Genomic DNA, 14,924 nt, shown 5'->3' with positions numbered 1-14,924 from the left:
CGGCTGTCATCGACATAACCCCCCCCCCCCACCTCCTCACCACCTCCTCACCACGTACTCACACACACACACACGGCGCGTCTGCACTCTTCTGCCGTCAGAGCCGAGGAACCGGAGCTGAACCCGGACCCGTCCCTGCCCTGGCACGTGCAACAGCTCCACAGGTGACATTAAAGCTAGTGCGGGGCCTGTAGCATGTGTTATAAAGGGGCCCTGAATTAAAACAGAATTGTTTTACTTGCACAGTAAAGTAATTGTATTTTTTCATTTGCTACCTAGAGCCAGATAATACGACAAATCGCTCACCTTTAAACACCCAGTCATTCATATAAGTTGAAGGCGGTATAGTACTGTAGTAATAGAGCAAGTGCACAAATCACTGAACCGGAATTGATAGCTGGAACGCATTTAGCACCGGGACCCGTAGCTACATATGTAGCTATTTTTGCTCCTGGGATAATCCGGCACTGGTGAAACCCCCCCTCACCCGAGCACGTGACATCCCTCACCACCCCACCCACGCACCCACACACCCACACACGTGACCGTTCTCACCTGCACGCACGCAATGACCCGTGCGGCTGTCCGCGCGCAAAGGTTACTGGGGGCGGCTGCCGCGCGGAGGTTCCTGAACCCGTTGGAAGAGGAGGAGTGGGGGGCTGGGAGGGGGGCCGCCCTGGCGCGAGTGATGGAGGAGGCGCGGGCATCGTCACGTGAGTGAGCGGAGGGGTTACCACACGACTGGGGGGGGGAGGGCAGGGGGGGGGTGGAGCACCCAGCTCATTAGACTAGGGGTCGTTAACCAAAATAACAATAGGCATTTTTTTCAAATTCGGTTAAAAAAGATGGCCCTCAATATTTCAAGCGCCACAATGCACTGCGTGGTAAATACGAGACCGTAGTCCTTACTCTTTGGTTCGTTCGGTAAAGTCACGGAGGTAGAAATAAAATAAATCACGACGTTTCGGACACAACACAAGCGGGCCACGATTTTCACCTGAAGACGGGCGTTTGTGTTGCGTCCGAAACGTCGTGATTTATTTTGTTTTATTTCTACCTACGTGACTTTACCGAAAGAACCCAAGAGTACGGATTCCTGCAGTCACGAAAGCTTCAAATCAAGATTGAACCGTAGTCCTTATTTTTTTTTAAACGTCACGAAGCAGTCCTTAAAGAGCCGCACGCGGCACCAGAGCCCCAGGTTTCCGAGCCCTGCGTTAGACCGACAGCGACACCACGCGAGTGACGGGGGGGAGGGGTGCGTTGCTTTGCCCCCCACCCCTCCCCAAATTCCGCAGGCTCCGGCAGGGTGGGGGCCCTCGAGGTGTGGAGTGCCCTGCGCGCAGCATTCGCAGCCCGGCTCCGGGAGCTCTACGAGGAGCCCCCCACTGCCCCCCCCCCCCAGGCGAAGAGCCACCGGGCCACCCCCCCCCCCCAAGGCAGGGGAATAGGTGAGGTCACGGGGTCACACATCTCTCCACGGCTTATTTTGCCCCCTCCCCCAACCCTCACTGTGGGTGCTAACGGGGTGGTCACGTAATTGGCTAAAGTAGCGCGATCTCTCAAACCCCCCCCCCCCCCCGTTAACGGGCCACGTGACCTGTGCCCCCCTTCCCTCCTCTCCCCCAGGGCGACCTCTACAGGAAGGCAGGGGACGCGAGGCTCCCACCCTCAAGGCGCCCCCCCCCCCAACCCACTAAGATAGGGTCCCCCTGCCGTAAAAGACAAACGCGGTCTTGAAATTAGTGACGCCGGCATTCACGTGCGAGAGATCTAGTCCCCTATACAGCGGTGTGGCCCTGTCCACAGCGTCGCCAGGGATTGCTCTGCGTTGTGTGATGGCAGAGTGTTGCCTTGAACCAGGGACCCACGTCTAACATCTGGCAGCTCGCCAGCATTGGTTCAAGCGAGCTCGACCCTGTTGCCGATGATGAGACGCTGAATGTCAAAACCGGTCCAGGATTATGCTCGCGTTGAACCAATCGATGCCGCCGAAGTTACGCCCTCCCAAGAAAGTGCGGGTGTGTGGCTGATGGGATGTGTAAAGAATACGTGGTGACGCATTTGCGTGGGCAGAGACGCGAGCAGGAGGCGGTGATCGTCGGCCGTTGTCGTGCTTGGGTTTATTTTTTGTCGCTTGTATTGCGGAACAAAGTCCCCATTTCAAACACCCCGGGGGATTCAAATCACGCGGCAGCACAACGGGCTCGGTCACCGGGCCGATTGCGAGCTCCGCGGCCGCCCAACCCCCACAGCACGTGGCGGCCCAAACACGCGTCACAAAGAGCTCCTCCGCGTCACCACCACGAATCGCACTCTGATGTGGGCGTGACGCGCGCGTGTACACGTGTCAGTGTCTGTGTGTACACGTGTCAGTGCGTGTGTATACACGAAAGGTCCTGGCAAGGATTATTCAACATCCCCTTGCTAGGCACGCTGTGGAGAGGCTTGCGGAGCCTCAATGCGGTTTCAGGAAAGGGCGGTCCTGCACAGATGTCATATTTTCTGTCCGTCTGCTACAGCAGAGGTGTAGGGAATTCCAACAAGACCTACATCTCTGCTTCATTGACCTGGTCAAGGCCTATGATACCATAAGTAGGCTTGGGCTCTGGGTTGTTCTTCGTGCTTTCGGAGTCCCTGACCCTCTGCTCACGCTCATTAAGGACCTTCATGATGGTGAGCAGGCCCGGGTAAAACTACGTGGCCGGGAGTCAGAGCCATTCCCTGTACACCTTGGTGTGCTACAGAGATGTCCTCTGGCTCCAACATTATTTAACATCTATTTCGACCACGTAGTTCATGAAGCCTTCAGTAGCTGTACCGGAGGAATTTCCATCTGGTACAGATACAATGGGAGGCTGATCGATGCCCGGGTGCGGTCAAGGGATGGCTCCCTATTGGTCAACCACGTTATGTATGCCGACGACCTGGTAATTGCAGCTCACTCAGAGGAGTTGGAGGCGCTGCTGCCGAAACTGGAGTGTGCCACTAAGAGGTGGGGCCTTACCATCAGCCCCACCAAAACGAAGCACCTGCCTGGGTATTTTGTACCATCGGGCACTCCACCCCCACAACTCCCAATCGGTGATGGGGCAGTTGTGGAAAGAGTGCAGAATTTCCCATACCTGGGCAGTGTGCTCATGACCGGCTCCGGTTTAACAGCAGAGTTATTACTCCGAATCAGTCGAGCAGCATTATCTTTTCATCGGCTGCGTAACGCTGTGTGGAAGCTACCTGGTCTGGCCTGCCTACGATAAATCCTGGGTTTAACCAGGCTGGATTGTGTGAGCTCACAAATCCTCAAAAGATCTGGCCAAAGTCCCATCGATGAGCACCTCCGGCAGGCAAGGCTGCGTTGGCTGGGTCATGTAGCCCGCATGCCCAGCCACCGCATGCCCAAACAGCTTTTGTTCGGCCGGATCGAGGGGGCTAGGCGGGCGCGGCACGGGCTAGAGAAGAGATGGAGTGATGTGGTACAGGAGGACGTGGAGCTGAGTGGACTTGCCGATGACTGATACCAGCGGTGTCAAGATCGACCTTTGTGGAGGAGGCTCGTGAAGAACGCTACTGGGCAGTTGGAGGCAGTCGCCCTCCAACAACAACAGAGGGCGGAGGAGCGATGCTCACAACAACGAGCGGAGCGCCGGGTGGCTAAAGCACAGCAAATTGGCAGGTGGTGCATCAGCCAGTCATCTCGGTCATCTCAGTCAGTCTACCCGTGGCACCTGGGTCTGCCCCGTGACCTCCTGCCAGCGGGCATTCGACACTTCACGTGGCCTCAAGATGCACATGGCCTGGCACAAGCGTGGTGGTGACGTCACCGCCACTTAGTGGCGAATGGCGGTTGTTGTTGTTGTGTACACGTGTCAGTGTGTGTCTGTGCACACGTGTTATAGTTTGCTATGCGTATGTGTACACGTGCCATTGTGTTAGCGGTGTCACTGGATCCCTGCACACGAGACGCGATCCATCTCTTGGGATTGACCACGTGTACTATTATCTTTAAAAACATCTAAAAGTAACATTTTGGAGGCGCGTCTTATAATCCGGTAGCTGTGTGCGTGATCAACGTGCACCTCGCATGGCATCAGCACCATGGTGACGTCACCATCACTAAGTGGCGAACGGCGGCGATTGGATGCGCTTATAGCACTTGCCCCAACAGCCTGTTAACACTGTCGTAGGTGGCATCTGGTTTGTCTTTGTGTGACCAGATGTGTGTAACATTACTGTGGGAACCCGTCGACCCGAGTTCGATTCCCGCTCACGCCCAACACCAGTGACGATTATCTGAACTGGGCCTCCCCTAGGTCGACTCAGCCCCAAATGAGTACCTGGTGCAGAGTGTAAACATCGCCACCCCTCGTGTGCTGTGCCAGCCTCTCTCACGGCACTTGCCCGAAAAGTCCGTTAAGCCTATACGGGGTTGCCTTTGTCTTTGGAACTTTGCACCTCTTCCACATCAATCCTGATTGGGAGGGCTTGACTCGGTCCATCATCCCTCCGTCTGGGGTCGATAAAATTAGTACCACTTTGTACAATGAGTACCAGTCAACAGTTGAAAGATAAACTCGTTCATCCCCCGCCAAAGTAATGTGGAATTTCCACCACTGCCCCACGGCTGTAAACAGGAGAATAGCACCAATGGCTCTGAGGCCAGAGTCGCAGAGCCAGTACAGCTGAGATCCAGGTTCGAATCAAGGTTCCAGCCACTGCCTGTGGATAAACCAGGGTCTCAAGTGTAGCAACGAATTGATGGCCTAAGCCCAGTCAGCAGCGAATACCATCGCGACCCAGAGACTTACACAGAGACCCAGAAACTAAAATACACTTCTATGTGACTAAACTGGGTTCTCAAGTGTAGTAGCGAGTTGGTGGTCACAGCCCAGTCGCCAATGGCTGCACCAAAAAAACCTAGCAAGTAAAATGCATTTTTCACTTGATTTGGGCCAAAAATTATGTCTCTAAGGATTAAAAATATTGTTTCGTCTCATCCAGCATTCAACCACCACACCGCGGGTCACAACAACGCACTCACCCATCCACCCACTCACCACACTGTGGGTCACAACAACGCACTCGCCCATCCACCCACTCACCACACTGTGGGTCACAACAACGCACTCACCCATCCACCCACTCACCACACTGTGGGTCACAACAATGCACTCACCCATCCACCCACTCACCACGCTGCAGGTCAGCTCCCTTCTCTCTCTCTCTCTCTGCTTTTTCCCTCTGCTTCTCTCTGTTGAGAGCGCGATACACTGGTGTGCCGCTCTCCGACACACCGGTGTGCCACTGCAGGTCACCTCCCTTCCCTCCGCTTTTTCCCCTCGCTTTGCTCGACTGTAAAATTCCCTCTCCGATCAATCATCGTCATCGTCTATTTTCCACCCAAGCTTTCAAAATTAATAACCTCGCTCCATTCGCACAGCCTGGGGTTTTTTGGGGTCGGATCGCGTAGATAAAATGTGTGTCGCAAAACCCTACTCCACCCGAAACGGCTAAGCGTGGCCGATTGGCTACTGCTTCAGCAGCACACCGGTGTGTTGGAGTGCAACACAGCGATGTGTTTGGGAGTGCAACGTACCGTTGTACCACTCTCCCTGACCCAAAAATAGATTATTAATTATAATATCAATCGCGAAAGCCTAACACACGTGTCACATCCATCAGATGCAGATCATGCCGCAAGCGCTGGATGATTGGTGGGCTTGCCGCACGCACCGTGGAGACAGCTTTGGATTGGTCGCGTGGTCACGCAGACCGGCGGTCGGGACACGCTCCCCCGGTTGATACCAACATCGCGGGCGTGGAGCGGAACCCCGGGGGGTGGGGAGGGGGTCACACAGGGGTCAGCAAGGGGTCCAGGCTGGGGTGGGGGGGCCCTGTTAGAGCGTGGGGGCCCCCCAGCCGAGGTTATGGAGCGCGTGGAAGGTGGCGGCGAGAAGCGCCGTGCCCAGGAGGTCGCCCAGGGCGGTCAAGTATGGGATGGAGCTGCTGTCGGGGTCCGAGCCACGGGCCCAGAGCCAAGGTACAAGCCACGCGGCCACGCACAGCAGCACACACACCTGCGCACGTGCACACACACACGCGAGTGGGTACAGGTGCTATGGCAGAGGTGTAGAGAATATCAAGAGAACTTTACATCTCTGCCAGGTCTCTGGGTTATTCTTCATGCTTTCGGAGTCCCTTGACCCGTTGCTCACAACAATAAAGGACCCTCACAGGTGGTGCATCTGCCGGTCATCTCAATCAGCCAACCTGTGACACCTGGGTCTCTCCCGTGACCTCCTGTTGGCGAGCCTTCGACACTTACTTCACGTGACCTCAAAGTGCACCTAGCCTGGCACAAGAGCTTTGGTGATGCTTTCAGAGGTCCTCGCTCAAAGCACTTGCCCCGACAGTCTGTTAAAAGCTACACGGGGGGCACCGTTGTCTGTATGCATCTCACCTGCAGCAACGCTGCCCCCAGGTAGAGGGGGATGAAGGCCAGGGGGGTGGGGCTGGGCCCCTGCAGGAACCGCACGGTGGCCATGACGGTCACATGACCCGGGACTACGAGGGAGAGCAGCACGCGGGCCGAGCAAGAGCTCACGCCTGTAATACAAAGACAAAACACTAATATCCCCCGTGTAGCCCACACGGGCTGCTGGGGCAAGTGCCGTTAGCGAGCACCATCTATGAAGGTCGGCGCGGTACACAAGGGGGTGGGGTGTGGCCGATTCCATGCCCAGCCACCTTTGTCTCTCCGGTGGTGATATGTTTACACATCACACCAGGGTTGAGCACTCGTTTAACACCGAGTCGACCTTGGGGATGCCCAGGACCTGTTCAGATAATCGTCACCGATACTGGCTGTGTCCAGGAATTGAATTAACCACCACGCCACCGCTCCTTACACACACTCCTACACAAGACAAAGACCCCCTGTATAGCCTTAACAGACTGTCGGGGCAAGTGCTGTTAGTAAGCACTTATGAAGGCCATCATGGCACACGAGGAGGTGGGTGACACCATGCCCAACTGCCTTTATCTCTCAAGTGGTGATGTTTACACACCGCACCAGGTACTCATTTCAGGCTGAGTCGACTTAGGGGAGGCCCAGGACGCACACACACGCGTGCACACACACTTTATCACTCGCACACCTATATACACACACCTGGACTTGGCACATGCATTTTCTGTGCCTAAGATACCATCAACAGGGCTACACTTGCACACAGGTGATGTGAAACTGGAGAACAGGTGAGCCTCGCCTGCGTACAGATGAGAATGCAGCGAGCAGGCGAGTCCCACCTGGGCCGCAGAAGGTGGCTCGGAGGCTGGGCCAGGTCCCCGTGGGGAGCCCAGGTGAGTGCCCCAGGTGCAGGTGAGTTGAGATGCGACTCGCCTGCACGGCTACCAGGTTCCCTCCCACACCTGGGGGGGGGGGGGTAGGTGGGGAAGGTGAGTGCTACAAGGGGAGATGTGCAGGGTGATGTTGTGGTGAGTGTCATATCAAGATCCTGGGTGGGTGAGTGTTGGGTGGGTGAACAGGGGTGGTTGGGGTGAGTGTTCAGTGGTGGAGAGAATTGTGGGTGAGCTTGTAGCGAGTGCCATGTAGCCCCCAGGAGGTGATTGCCATGTGGTAGAGGTGTGCTTGGGGTGAGCGCACTATGGAAAGGGTAGGGGGTGAGGAGCGAGGGTCCTCACCGTTGATGATGGGAGTGAAGACGGCCATCCCCGAGTATCCCGGGTTCGTCACCGTTTTGTCTAAAATCAGTCCTCCCACACTGCAGCACAAAGACAAAGAGCCACCAACCCCCTATAGGCTTAACAGACTGTTGGGGCGAGAACTTTTAGTGAGCAGCACCAATGAAGGCCGGCACGGCACACGAAGCGGCGAGTGGCCATCACCACGCCCGGCTGCCCCTTCCCCCCCACCCCCCGTACCTACTAATGGCCACTGCGGCCACGACGGGGGTCCAGCCGTGGTAGAGGACGTCGTGGGTCGTGGGACAGCGCGAGGCTAGGGCCACCCACAGCGGCGCCAGCAGGACCACGGCCAGGCACACCGCGCCCGGCAGCAGCCCAGCGTCTAACCACCACCACCACCACGGGGACAGCCGGAGAGACACGCAGAAGAGGGCGGGGGAAGGGCAGGGAGCAGGAGGAGGCCAGTGTCAGCGTTCTCCGGAAATCGGAGCTGTAAACGGTGAGAAGGCTCTCGGGGTTCGGCACAGAGCTCAAACAACTCCAGTTGCACACGACACACGCACACATATAGAGCGCACTCGGCCCTGTGGATTATGCAACAACCTTCAATAGTTCTTGAAGAAATGCATTGCGGTCCTTTCCATATAAGCTGCACACTCGGTGTGTTTTTAGGCCTATGTGAGTTTATGAGTCTCTATCTGAGTCTGTTGGTCCGTGTGTGAGTGTATGGGTCTCTATGCAAGTCTGCGGGTCTCGAGGTGAGTCCCTGGTGACTCGGCTGAGATTCCACTTCAATCCCAGGCGACGGTTGCAACCCAGATTGGAACCCAGGTTTTCTGCCACCCGGCCTCCTCCGATTATGACATGCGAGAAGGGTCAGGGTGACCCTGCGTGACCCGACATGAGCCGTGTGACCCAGTACCATGGTGCTGTAGAAAGGTGGCGGTGTGCGCGAGGAGGGTCAGGGTGACCAGGTCACCGAGGCTGGCCGCCACAGGGGTCGCCACGTTGTCCGGGTTGATGCCGGCGCGGCGCGAACTCACGATCACCGCCACAGTGAGCAGGCCTGGGTACCACCATCATCACAATTAGTCTTGTCAGCATCACTATGATCACCACCACCACCATCATCACAACCATCACTACCATCCCCATCACTACAATCATTACCATAATCGTCACCGCTGCTATAATCACTACCATTAACATTTCCACCACCTCCACCTACACCAGCTCCAACACCACCCCCTCCACCAGCTCTAAAGACTCCGTATAGCCTTAGCAGACTGTAGGAGCAAGTGCTGTTAGTGAGTAACACGTATGAAGGCCGGCACGGGACACGAGGGAGTGGGTGACCAGCACCACGCCCGGCCGCCTTTGTCTCCCAAGTGGTGATGTTTACACACTGCACCGGGTACTTATTTGCGGCTGAGTCGACCTAGGGGAGGCCCAGGACTGGTTCAGATCATTCTCACTGGTGTTGGCCATGAGCGGGAATCGAACCCGGTAAGCCAGGTTCATAGCGCAGTGTGCAAACCGCTACACTACCGCTCCACCACCTCCACCACCACCACCTCGCTCGTACCGAGTGCGAGCGCCGCTGTGAAGGCCGTGCACATGCTGCTGGCGCAGAGGTGAGCGACACGGGCGGGGTCGGGCCAGGGGCCCCAGCCCCCCGCTCCCCCCGCGCCCCCCATCCAGCCCAGCAGCACCGCGGAGAGTGCGGCCAGGAGGCCGACCACCGTGGCCTGCAGCTGACGGCCCCAGCACACACGACATTGCACATGACACGCGGGCGGAAACTCCGAGACACATACAATCACGTGTGACAATCTGGGTTGTGGGTTGACTCGGGCTCAAGCACCAACCCTCTGTGGTCGATACAATCAGCACCACTTTGTAGGGAAGTCCATAGGAACGTGGAAATTCCACCACTGGGTCAGGGCTGTAAACGGAGAGATGACTCCAATGCTCATTTGAGCAGGAAATCACTTTGGCGTGACGTGAAACATGACGCGTGCGACACCTGGATGAGAGCGATGTTGGAGGTGATGAGAAGGCGCTGCCCAGATCCATCCATCTCCCCCTTGTTCGCCTGGACAATGACAAAGACAGAGACGAAGATCCCAGGGGTTCCGCACGCAGACTTTTGTGGCAAGTGCAGTTAGCGAGCACCGGTGATGTACCGGCGGCGGGTGTGGCCAGCAGGACCACGCCGGGCCGCCTTTGTCTCCCCAGTGCTGATGTTTACACATGCCGCACCAGGCGCAAGTAACTGATGTTGACCGTGCGTGCGTGCGCACGTGCGCTTTGTTTTTGTGGCGTGGCACAAGCGCCGTGGTGACGTCGCCGCCACCTAGTGGTCAACGACGGTGGTTGTTGTTGTACACGTGCGTGCGTGTACACGTGCGTGCGTGTACACGTGCGTGCGTGTACACGTGCGTGCGTGTACACGTGCGTGCGTGTACACGTGCGTGCGTGTACACGTGCGTGCGTGTACACGTGCGTGCGTGTACACGTGCGTGCGTGTACACGACGGTGTAAAATAAATTTACATATATGTGTGTACACGTGTGTGCGTGCACGAATCTGTGTGTGTACACGTGTCTGCGTGTGTGTGTACACGTGTCTGTGTGTGTGTATACGTGCCTGTGTGTGTACACACACGTGCCTGCGTGTGTGTACACACACGCGGAGGGAGACTCACGGCCGTTGAGAGTCGTGACGCAAGCGTCATCTCCAGGTTCCCCTTGAGTCCGAGCAGAGCGGGGACGAGGATGAACAACTCTGAGCGCTCGCGGAACACGGCCCAGTGCTGCGAATTACAACACGCGGGGATCCACGCAATTTTACCCACACATCTAATGCATGTATAGTAGTAGTACCCTCACCATTGCAACAAAGATCTCCCGTGTAGCCTGTAGCAGACTGTAGGGGCAAGTGCTGTTAGCGAGCAACCTATGAAGGCCGGCACGGCACACGAGGGGGTGGGTGGCCAGCACCACGCCCGGCCGCCTTTTGTCTCCCCAGTGGCGTTGTTTACACATCGCAACAGGTACTCATTTGAGGCTGAGTCGACCTAGGGAAGGCCCATGACCGGTTCAGATCATCGTCACTGGGTGTTGGCCGTGAGCGGGCATCGAACCCGGGTCGCCAGGTTCGTAGCGCAGCGCGCTGACCGCCACACCACCGCTCACCATTGCAATCCACCCTCATCCACATCATCAGCACCATTTAATGCATCAGCATCAACACTCACCCTCACCTACACGCTCACTCACAATCCTTAACTGCACCATACACCCGTCACCGCATCTGTACCACACACACACAAGCAGCCTCACTCACCTGTATCACCCTCACCGGCACTCAACCCCCCTCACCACACCTCACCTGCACCACGCACTCAACTCACCCTCACCTGTACACTCACCCTCACCTGTACACTCACCCTCACCTGTACCCTCACCTGTACCCTCACCTGTACCCTCACCTGTACACTCGCCTGTACCCTCACCTGTACACTCACCCTCACCTGTACACTCACCTGTACCCTCACCCTCACCTGTACCCTCACCTGTACACTCACCCTCACCTGTACACTCACCTGTACCCTCACACTCACCTGTACACTCACCTGTACACTCGCCTGTACCCTCACCTGTACCCTCACCCTCACCTGTACACTCACCTGTACACTCACCCTCACCTGTACACTCACCCTCACCTGTACCCTCACCTGTACCCTCACCTGTACCCTCACACTCACCTGTACACTCACTTGTACCTTCACTCACCTGTACACTCACCCTCACCTGTACCCTCACCTGTACACTCACCCTCATTTTCATCGCCAACAGCAGCGGCAACATCGTCGCCAGCATCAACACCTCAACCGTACCTCACCATCACCCGTAAGCTCACCCTTACTCCCACATAACCATCACCTTCAGCAACATTATCATCATCATCAGCAGCATCATCATCATCAGCAGCCATACCTCCCCGCACCTGCACGTTGTCCAACACGGTGCCGGCTCCGGCCGTGCCAAGCCCGGCGAGGAGAAAGGGAACCACGACTTGCAGGGCGATGGAGGCGGCTCCCTCCTCTACCCCCTTGTTCACGGGGGTCCCCTCGTCTGCCCGAGCCCCTCTCCCCACCGGGGTCTCTGTCTCACCCCGGCGTCTGCGGGCCTCGAGCCTCGGTCTCGCCTGCGCGGCTTCTCCGGCGAGGAGCGACCTCACCCGGCTGAGGGGGTCCATGGCACCGGGGGTCTTCGCGGGGTCGGGTCCCCCTTTTTTTTCTCCGGCCGGATCGAGGGGTTTAAACTCTTCCTCGGGGGGTGGCCACGCCGTGGCCAAAGCCCCTGGAGGCGGAGTGGCTCTGGCGCTGAGAGGGGATCTCTCACGCCCTCTGCTGGGCCCTCTCACGCAGTAGGGGTTACCACTTATACCAGTCCCCTTAAATTATCCCCTTCCCCAAGTCCTTTTAAACCCCCTTACTCCTGTCAGGGCCCCCTTAGCGACCCCTACCGCTTCCAAATCCTGGAAACCCTCGCAGGCCTCCCCCCCCCCTCTCCCTTTTGTGGACCCCGACAGGTTCCTTTCCCAGGTGGCCCTCTCCAGAAGAGCCGGGGCCGGTTTGGGATCTCGACCGAGTAACGGGTCCCCTAAATAGCCACAGCCATCACCACCAGCAGCACCCCAACCACAACCAGCACCACCACCCCCCCCCCCCCCCCGTGTCTCGGGTTTCTCCTCCGAAGGGCCCCCTCTCCGATTACGGCCTCACCGTTGGAGGGGACCGCCGGGGTGTGAGGGGGAGCGGTGGCGGAGCGGTTAGCGCTACGAACCCGGCCACCCGGGGCTCGATTCCCGCTCGCGGCCACCAACACCCAGAGGCGATTGTCTGATCCCGTCTCGGGATTTCCCCTAGGTAGACTCGGCCTTAAATGAGTACCTGGTGCGGTGTGTAACGCATCGACACTGGAGAGACAAAGGCGGTCCGGTGTGATGCTGACCACCCACCCACTCACCACACTGCAGGTCACAACAACTCACTCACCTACCCACTCATCTAACCACCCACTGATCACACTGCAGTTCACAACAACTCACTCACCTACCCACTCATCCAACCACCCACTCACCACACTGCAGTTCACAACAACTCACTCACCTACCCACTCATCTAACCACCCACTTACCACACTGCAGTTCACAACAACTCACTCACCTACCCACTCATCCAACCACCCACTCACCACACTGCAGTTCACAACAACTCACTCACCTACCCACTCATCTAACCACCCACTTACCACACTGCAGGTCACAACAACTCACTCACCTACCCACTCATCTAACCACCCACTCACCACACTGCATGTCACAACAACACATTCACCTACCCACTCATCTAACCACCCACTCACCACACTGCAGTTCACAACAACTCACTAACTCACCTTACCACTCATCTTACCACCCACTCACCACACTGCAGTTCACAACAACTCACTAACACACCTACCCACTCATCTAACCACCCACTCACCACACTGCATGTCACAACAACACATTCACCTACCCACTCATCTAACCACCCACTCACCACACTGCAGTTCACAACAACTCACTAACTCACCTTACCACTCATCTTACCACCCACTCACCACACTGCAGGTCACAACAACTCACTCACCTACCCACTCACTCATCTAACCACCCACTCACCACACTGCAGGTCACAACAACTCACTCACCTACCCACTCATCTAGCCACCCACTCACCACACTGCATGTCACAACAACTCACTGACCTACCCACTCACTCATCTAGCCACTCACTCACCACACTGCATGTCACAACAACTCACTCACTTACCCACTCATCTAACCACCCACTCACCACACTGCAGTTCACGACAACTCACTCACCTACCCACTCATCTAACCACCCACTCACCACACTGCAGGTCACAACAACTCACTCACCTACCCACTCATCTAACCACCCACTTACCACACTGCAGGTCACAACAACTCACTCACCTACCCACTCATCTAACCACCCACTCACCACACTGCAGGTCACACCAACTCACTCACCTACCCACTCATTTGACCACCCACTCACCACACTGCAGGTCACAACAACTCACTCACCCACTCATCCAACCACCCACTCAGCGAGTGCACTCTAGAATTCTCTCCCCCCCCCCACCAGCCTCTTATCAACAATAACACGCTTGCCTATCACGACAGCACTTTGATAGTGCTGTTTGTTGCTGTCCGCTTGAGGTTTTGCACTTTTGGGTCCGTGCTCAGCAGCTGTATGTCATGTATATACACAGACATGTACCGTACCAACAACAACCGCCGTTCGCCAATAAGTGATGGTGACGTCTCCACGACACGTGTGCCAGGCAAGGTGCACCTACAGGCCACATAAAGTGTGAAAGGCTTGCCGCTGGCAGATCACGTGACAACTCGGATGCCATGAGTTGGGATCACTGGCAGATGTACCAACTGTGCCAATTTGCTGCGTTTTATCCGTCCGGCGCTACCGCTCGTTGTTGTGAGCGCCGTTCCTCCGCTGTTGGAAAGCGACTGGTTCCAAGACTTCCCATGCGGCGTCCTTCACGAGCCGCCTCCATACACAGAGGCCGACCTTGACACCGCTGGTACCCGGTATTGTACAAGTCCACTCTGCCTCACTCCCCCCTCTGTACCGCAACAGTCCACCTAGCCCGCCCATCAGGACAAACAAGTTGTCTCGGGAATGCGGTGGCCGGGCATGCGGTCTGCATGACCCAGCCAACTCTGGAACCACAGAGTGTACCGCAAACACACACTCACACGCGCTCCACACGCAGGTCATCTTCCCCTGGCTGGGGTAGAAAGAGGCCCTGGCGGGTGGTGGTAGTGGAGGAGGAGGAGCAGACTTGGCGGCTGCAGACAACGTCTGTGCTGCTGTTGGGTGGGGGTGCGAGTGCGTGGAGTCGTCTCAATGCAGAAACGCACCCGGTGAAGTAAACAGCAAAGAGCACGTGCGTCAAAACACAGCGACACGGGGTTGGCCCGTGGTCGCATCCGTGGCACTAACGATTTGCTGCTGCCTGTTGGACGAAGTTGATTCTTCACTTCTATTACAGCTTAACCTCTGTAGGGCCTTCCTCGTTATGGCCCCCCCCCCTCAAACTCAGTACCTTGGCACC

General features: G+C 56.8%; 1 protein-coding gene across 2 annotated transcripts; it reads right to left on the bottom strand.

The window, feature by feature from the left end:
- Positions 1-2,098: 2,098 nt before the first annotated feature.
- Positions 2,099-12,180, bottom strand: LOC116952330 (solute carrier family 41 member 1-like). 2 transcript variants are annotated; one of them, XM_032971577.2, is made up of 10 exons: positions 11,716-12,180; positions 10,412-10,519; positions 9,731-9,799; positions 9,290-9,458; positions 8,627-8,770; positions 7,942-8,086; positions 7,702-7,781; positions 7,306-7,428; positions 6,458-6,603; positions 2,099-6,074 (listed from the first exon to the last, which is right to left on the bottom strand). In XM_032971577.2, the coding sequence occupies exons 1-10, from the start codon at positions 11,965-11,967 to the stop codon at positions 5,895-5,897; spliced, it is 1,416 nt and encodes a 471-aa protein (XP_032827468.1). In that variant the 5' UTR covers positions 11,968-12,180; the 3' UTR covers positions 2,099-5,894. The 2 variants fall into 2 exon arrangements, with proteins under 2 accessions (XP_032827468.1, XP_032827469.1); XM_032971578.2 differs by having other exon boundaries at positions 11,706-11,824.
- Between the last annotated feature and the right edge of the window lie 2,744 nt (positions 12,181-14,924).

The sequence above is a fragment of the Petromyzon marinus genome, chromosome 46 (genome assembly GCF_048934315.1).
Source record: "Petromyzon marinus isolate PM22_M1 ecotype Great Lakes invasive population chromosome 46, UKy_Petmar_22M1.pri1.0, whole genome shotgun sequence".
Taxonomy (NCBI): domain Eukaryota; kingdom Metazoa; phylum Chordata; class Hyperoartia; order Petromyzontiformes; family Petromyzontidae; genus Petromyzon; species Petromyzon marinus.
Note: the sequence above shows the minus strand (reverse complement) of the source record. Positions and strands in the feature narration are given on the sequence as shown.

Excerpts from the sequence above, each read along its gene's own strand:
- LOC116952330 (XM_032971577.2), bottom strand. The coding sequence starts at position 11,967 with ATGGACCCCCTCAGCCGGGTGAGGTCGCTCCTCGCCGGAGAAGCCGCG. Across the intron at positions 7,429-7,701 it reads CTTCACTCCCATCATCAACG|GTGTGGGAGGGAACCTGGTA; the intron begins GTGAGGACCCTC and ends CCCCCCCCCCAG. Across the intron at positions 6,075-6,457 it reads TGGGGGCAGCGTTGCTGCAG|GTGTGTGTGCTGCTGTGCGT; the intron begins GTGAGATGCATA and ends GCACGTGCGCAG.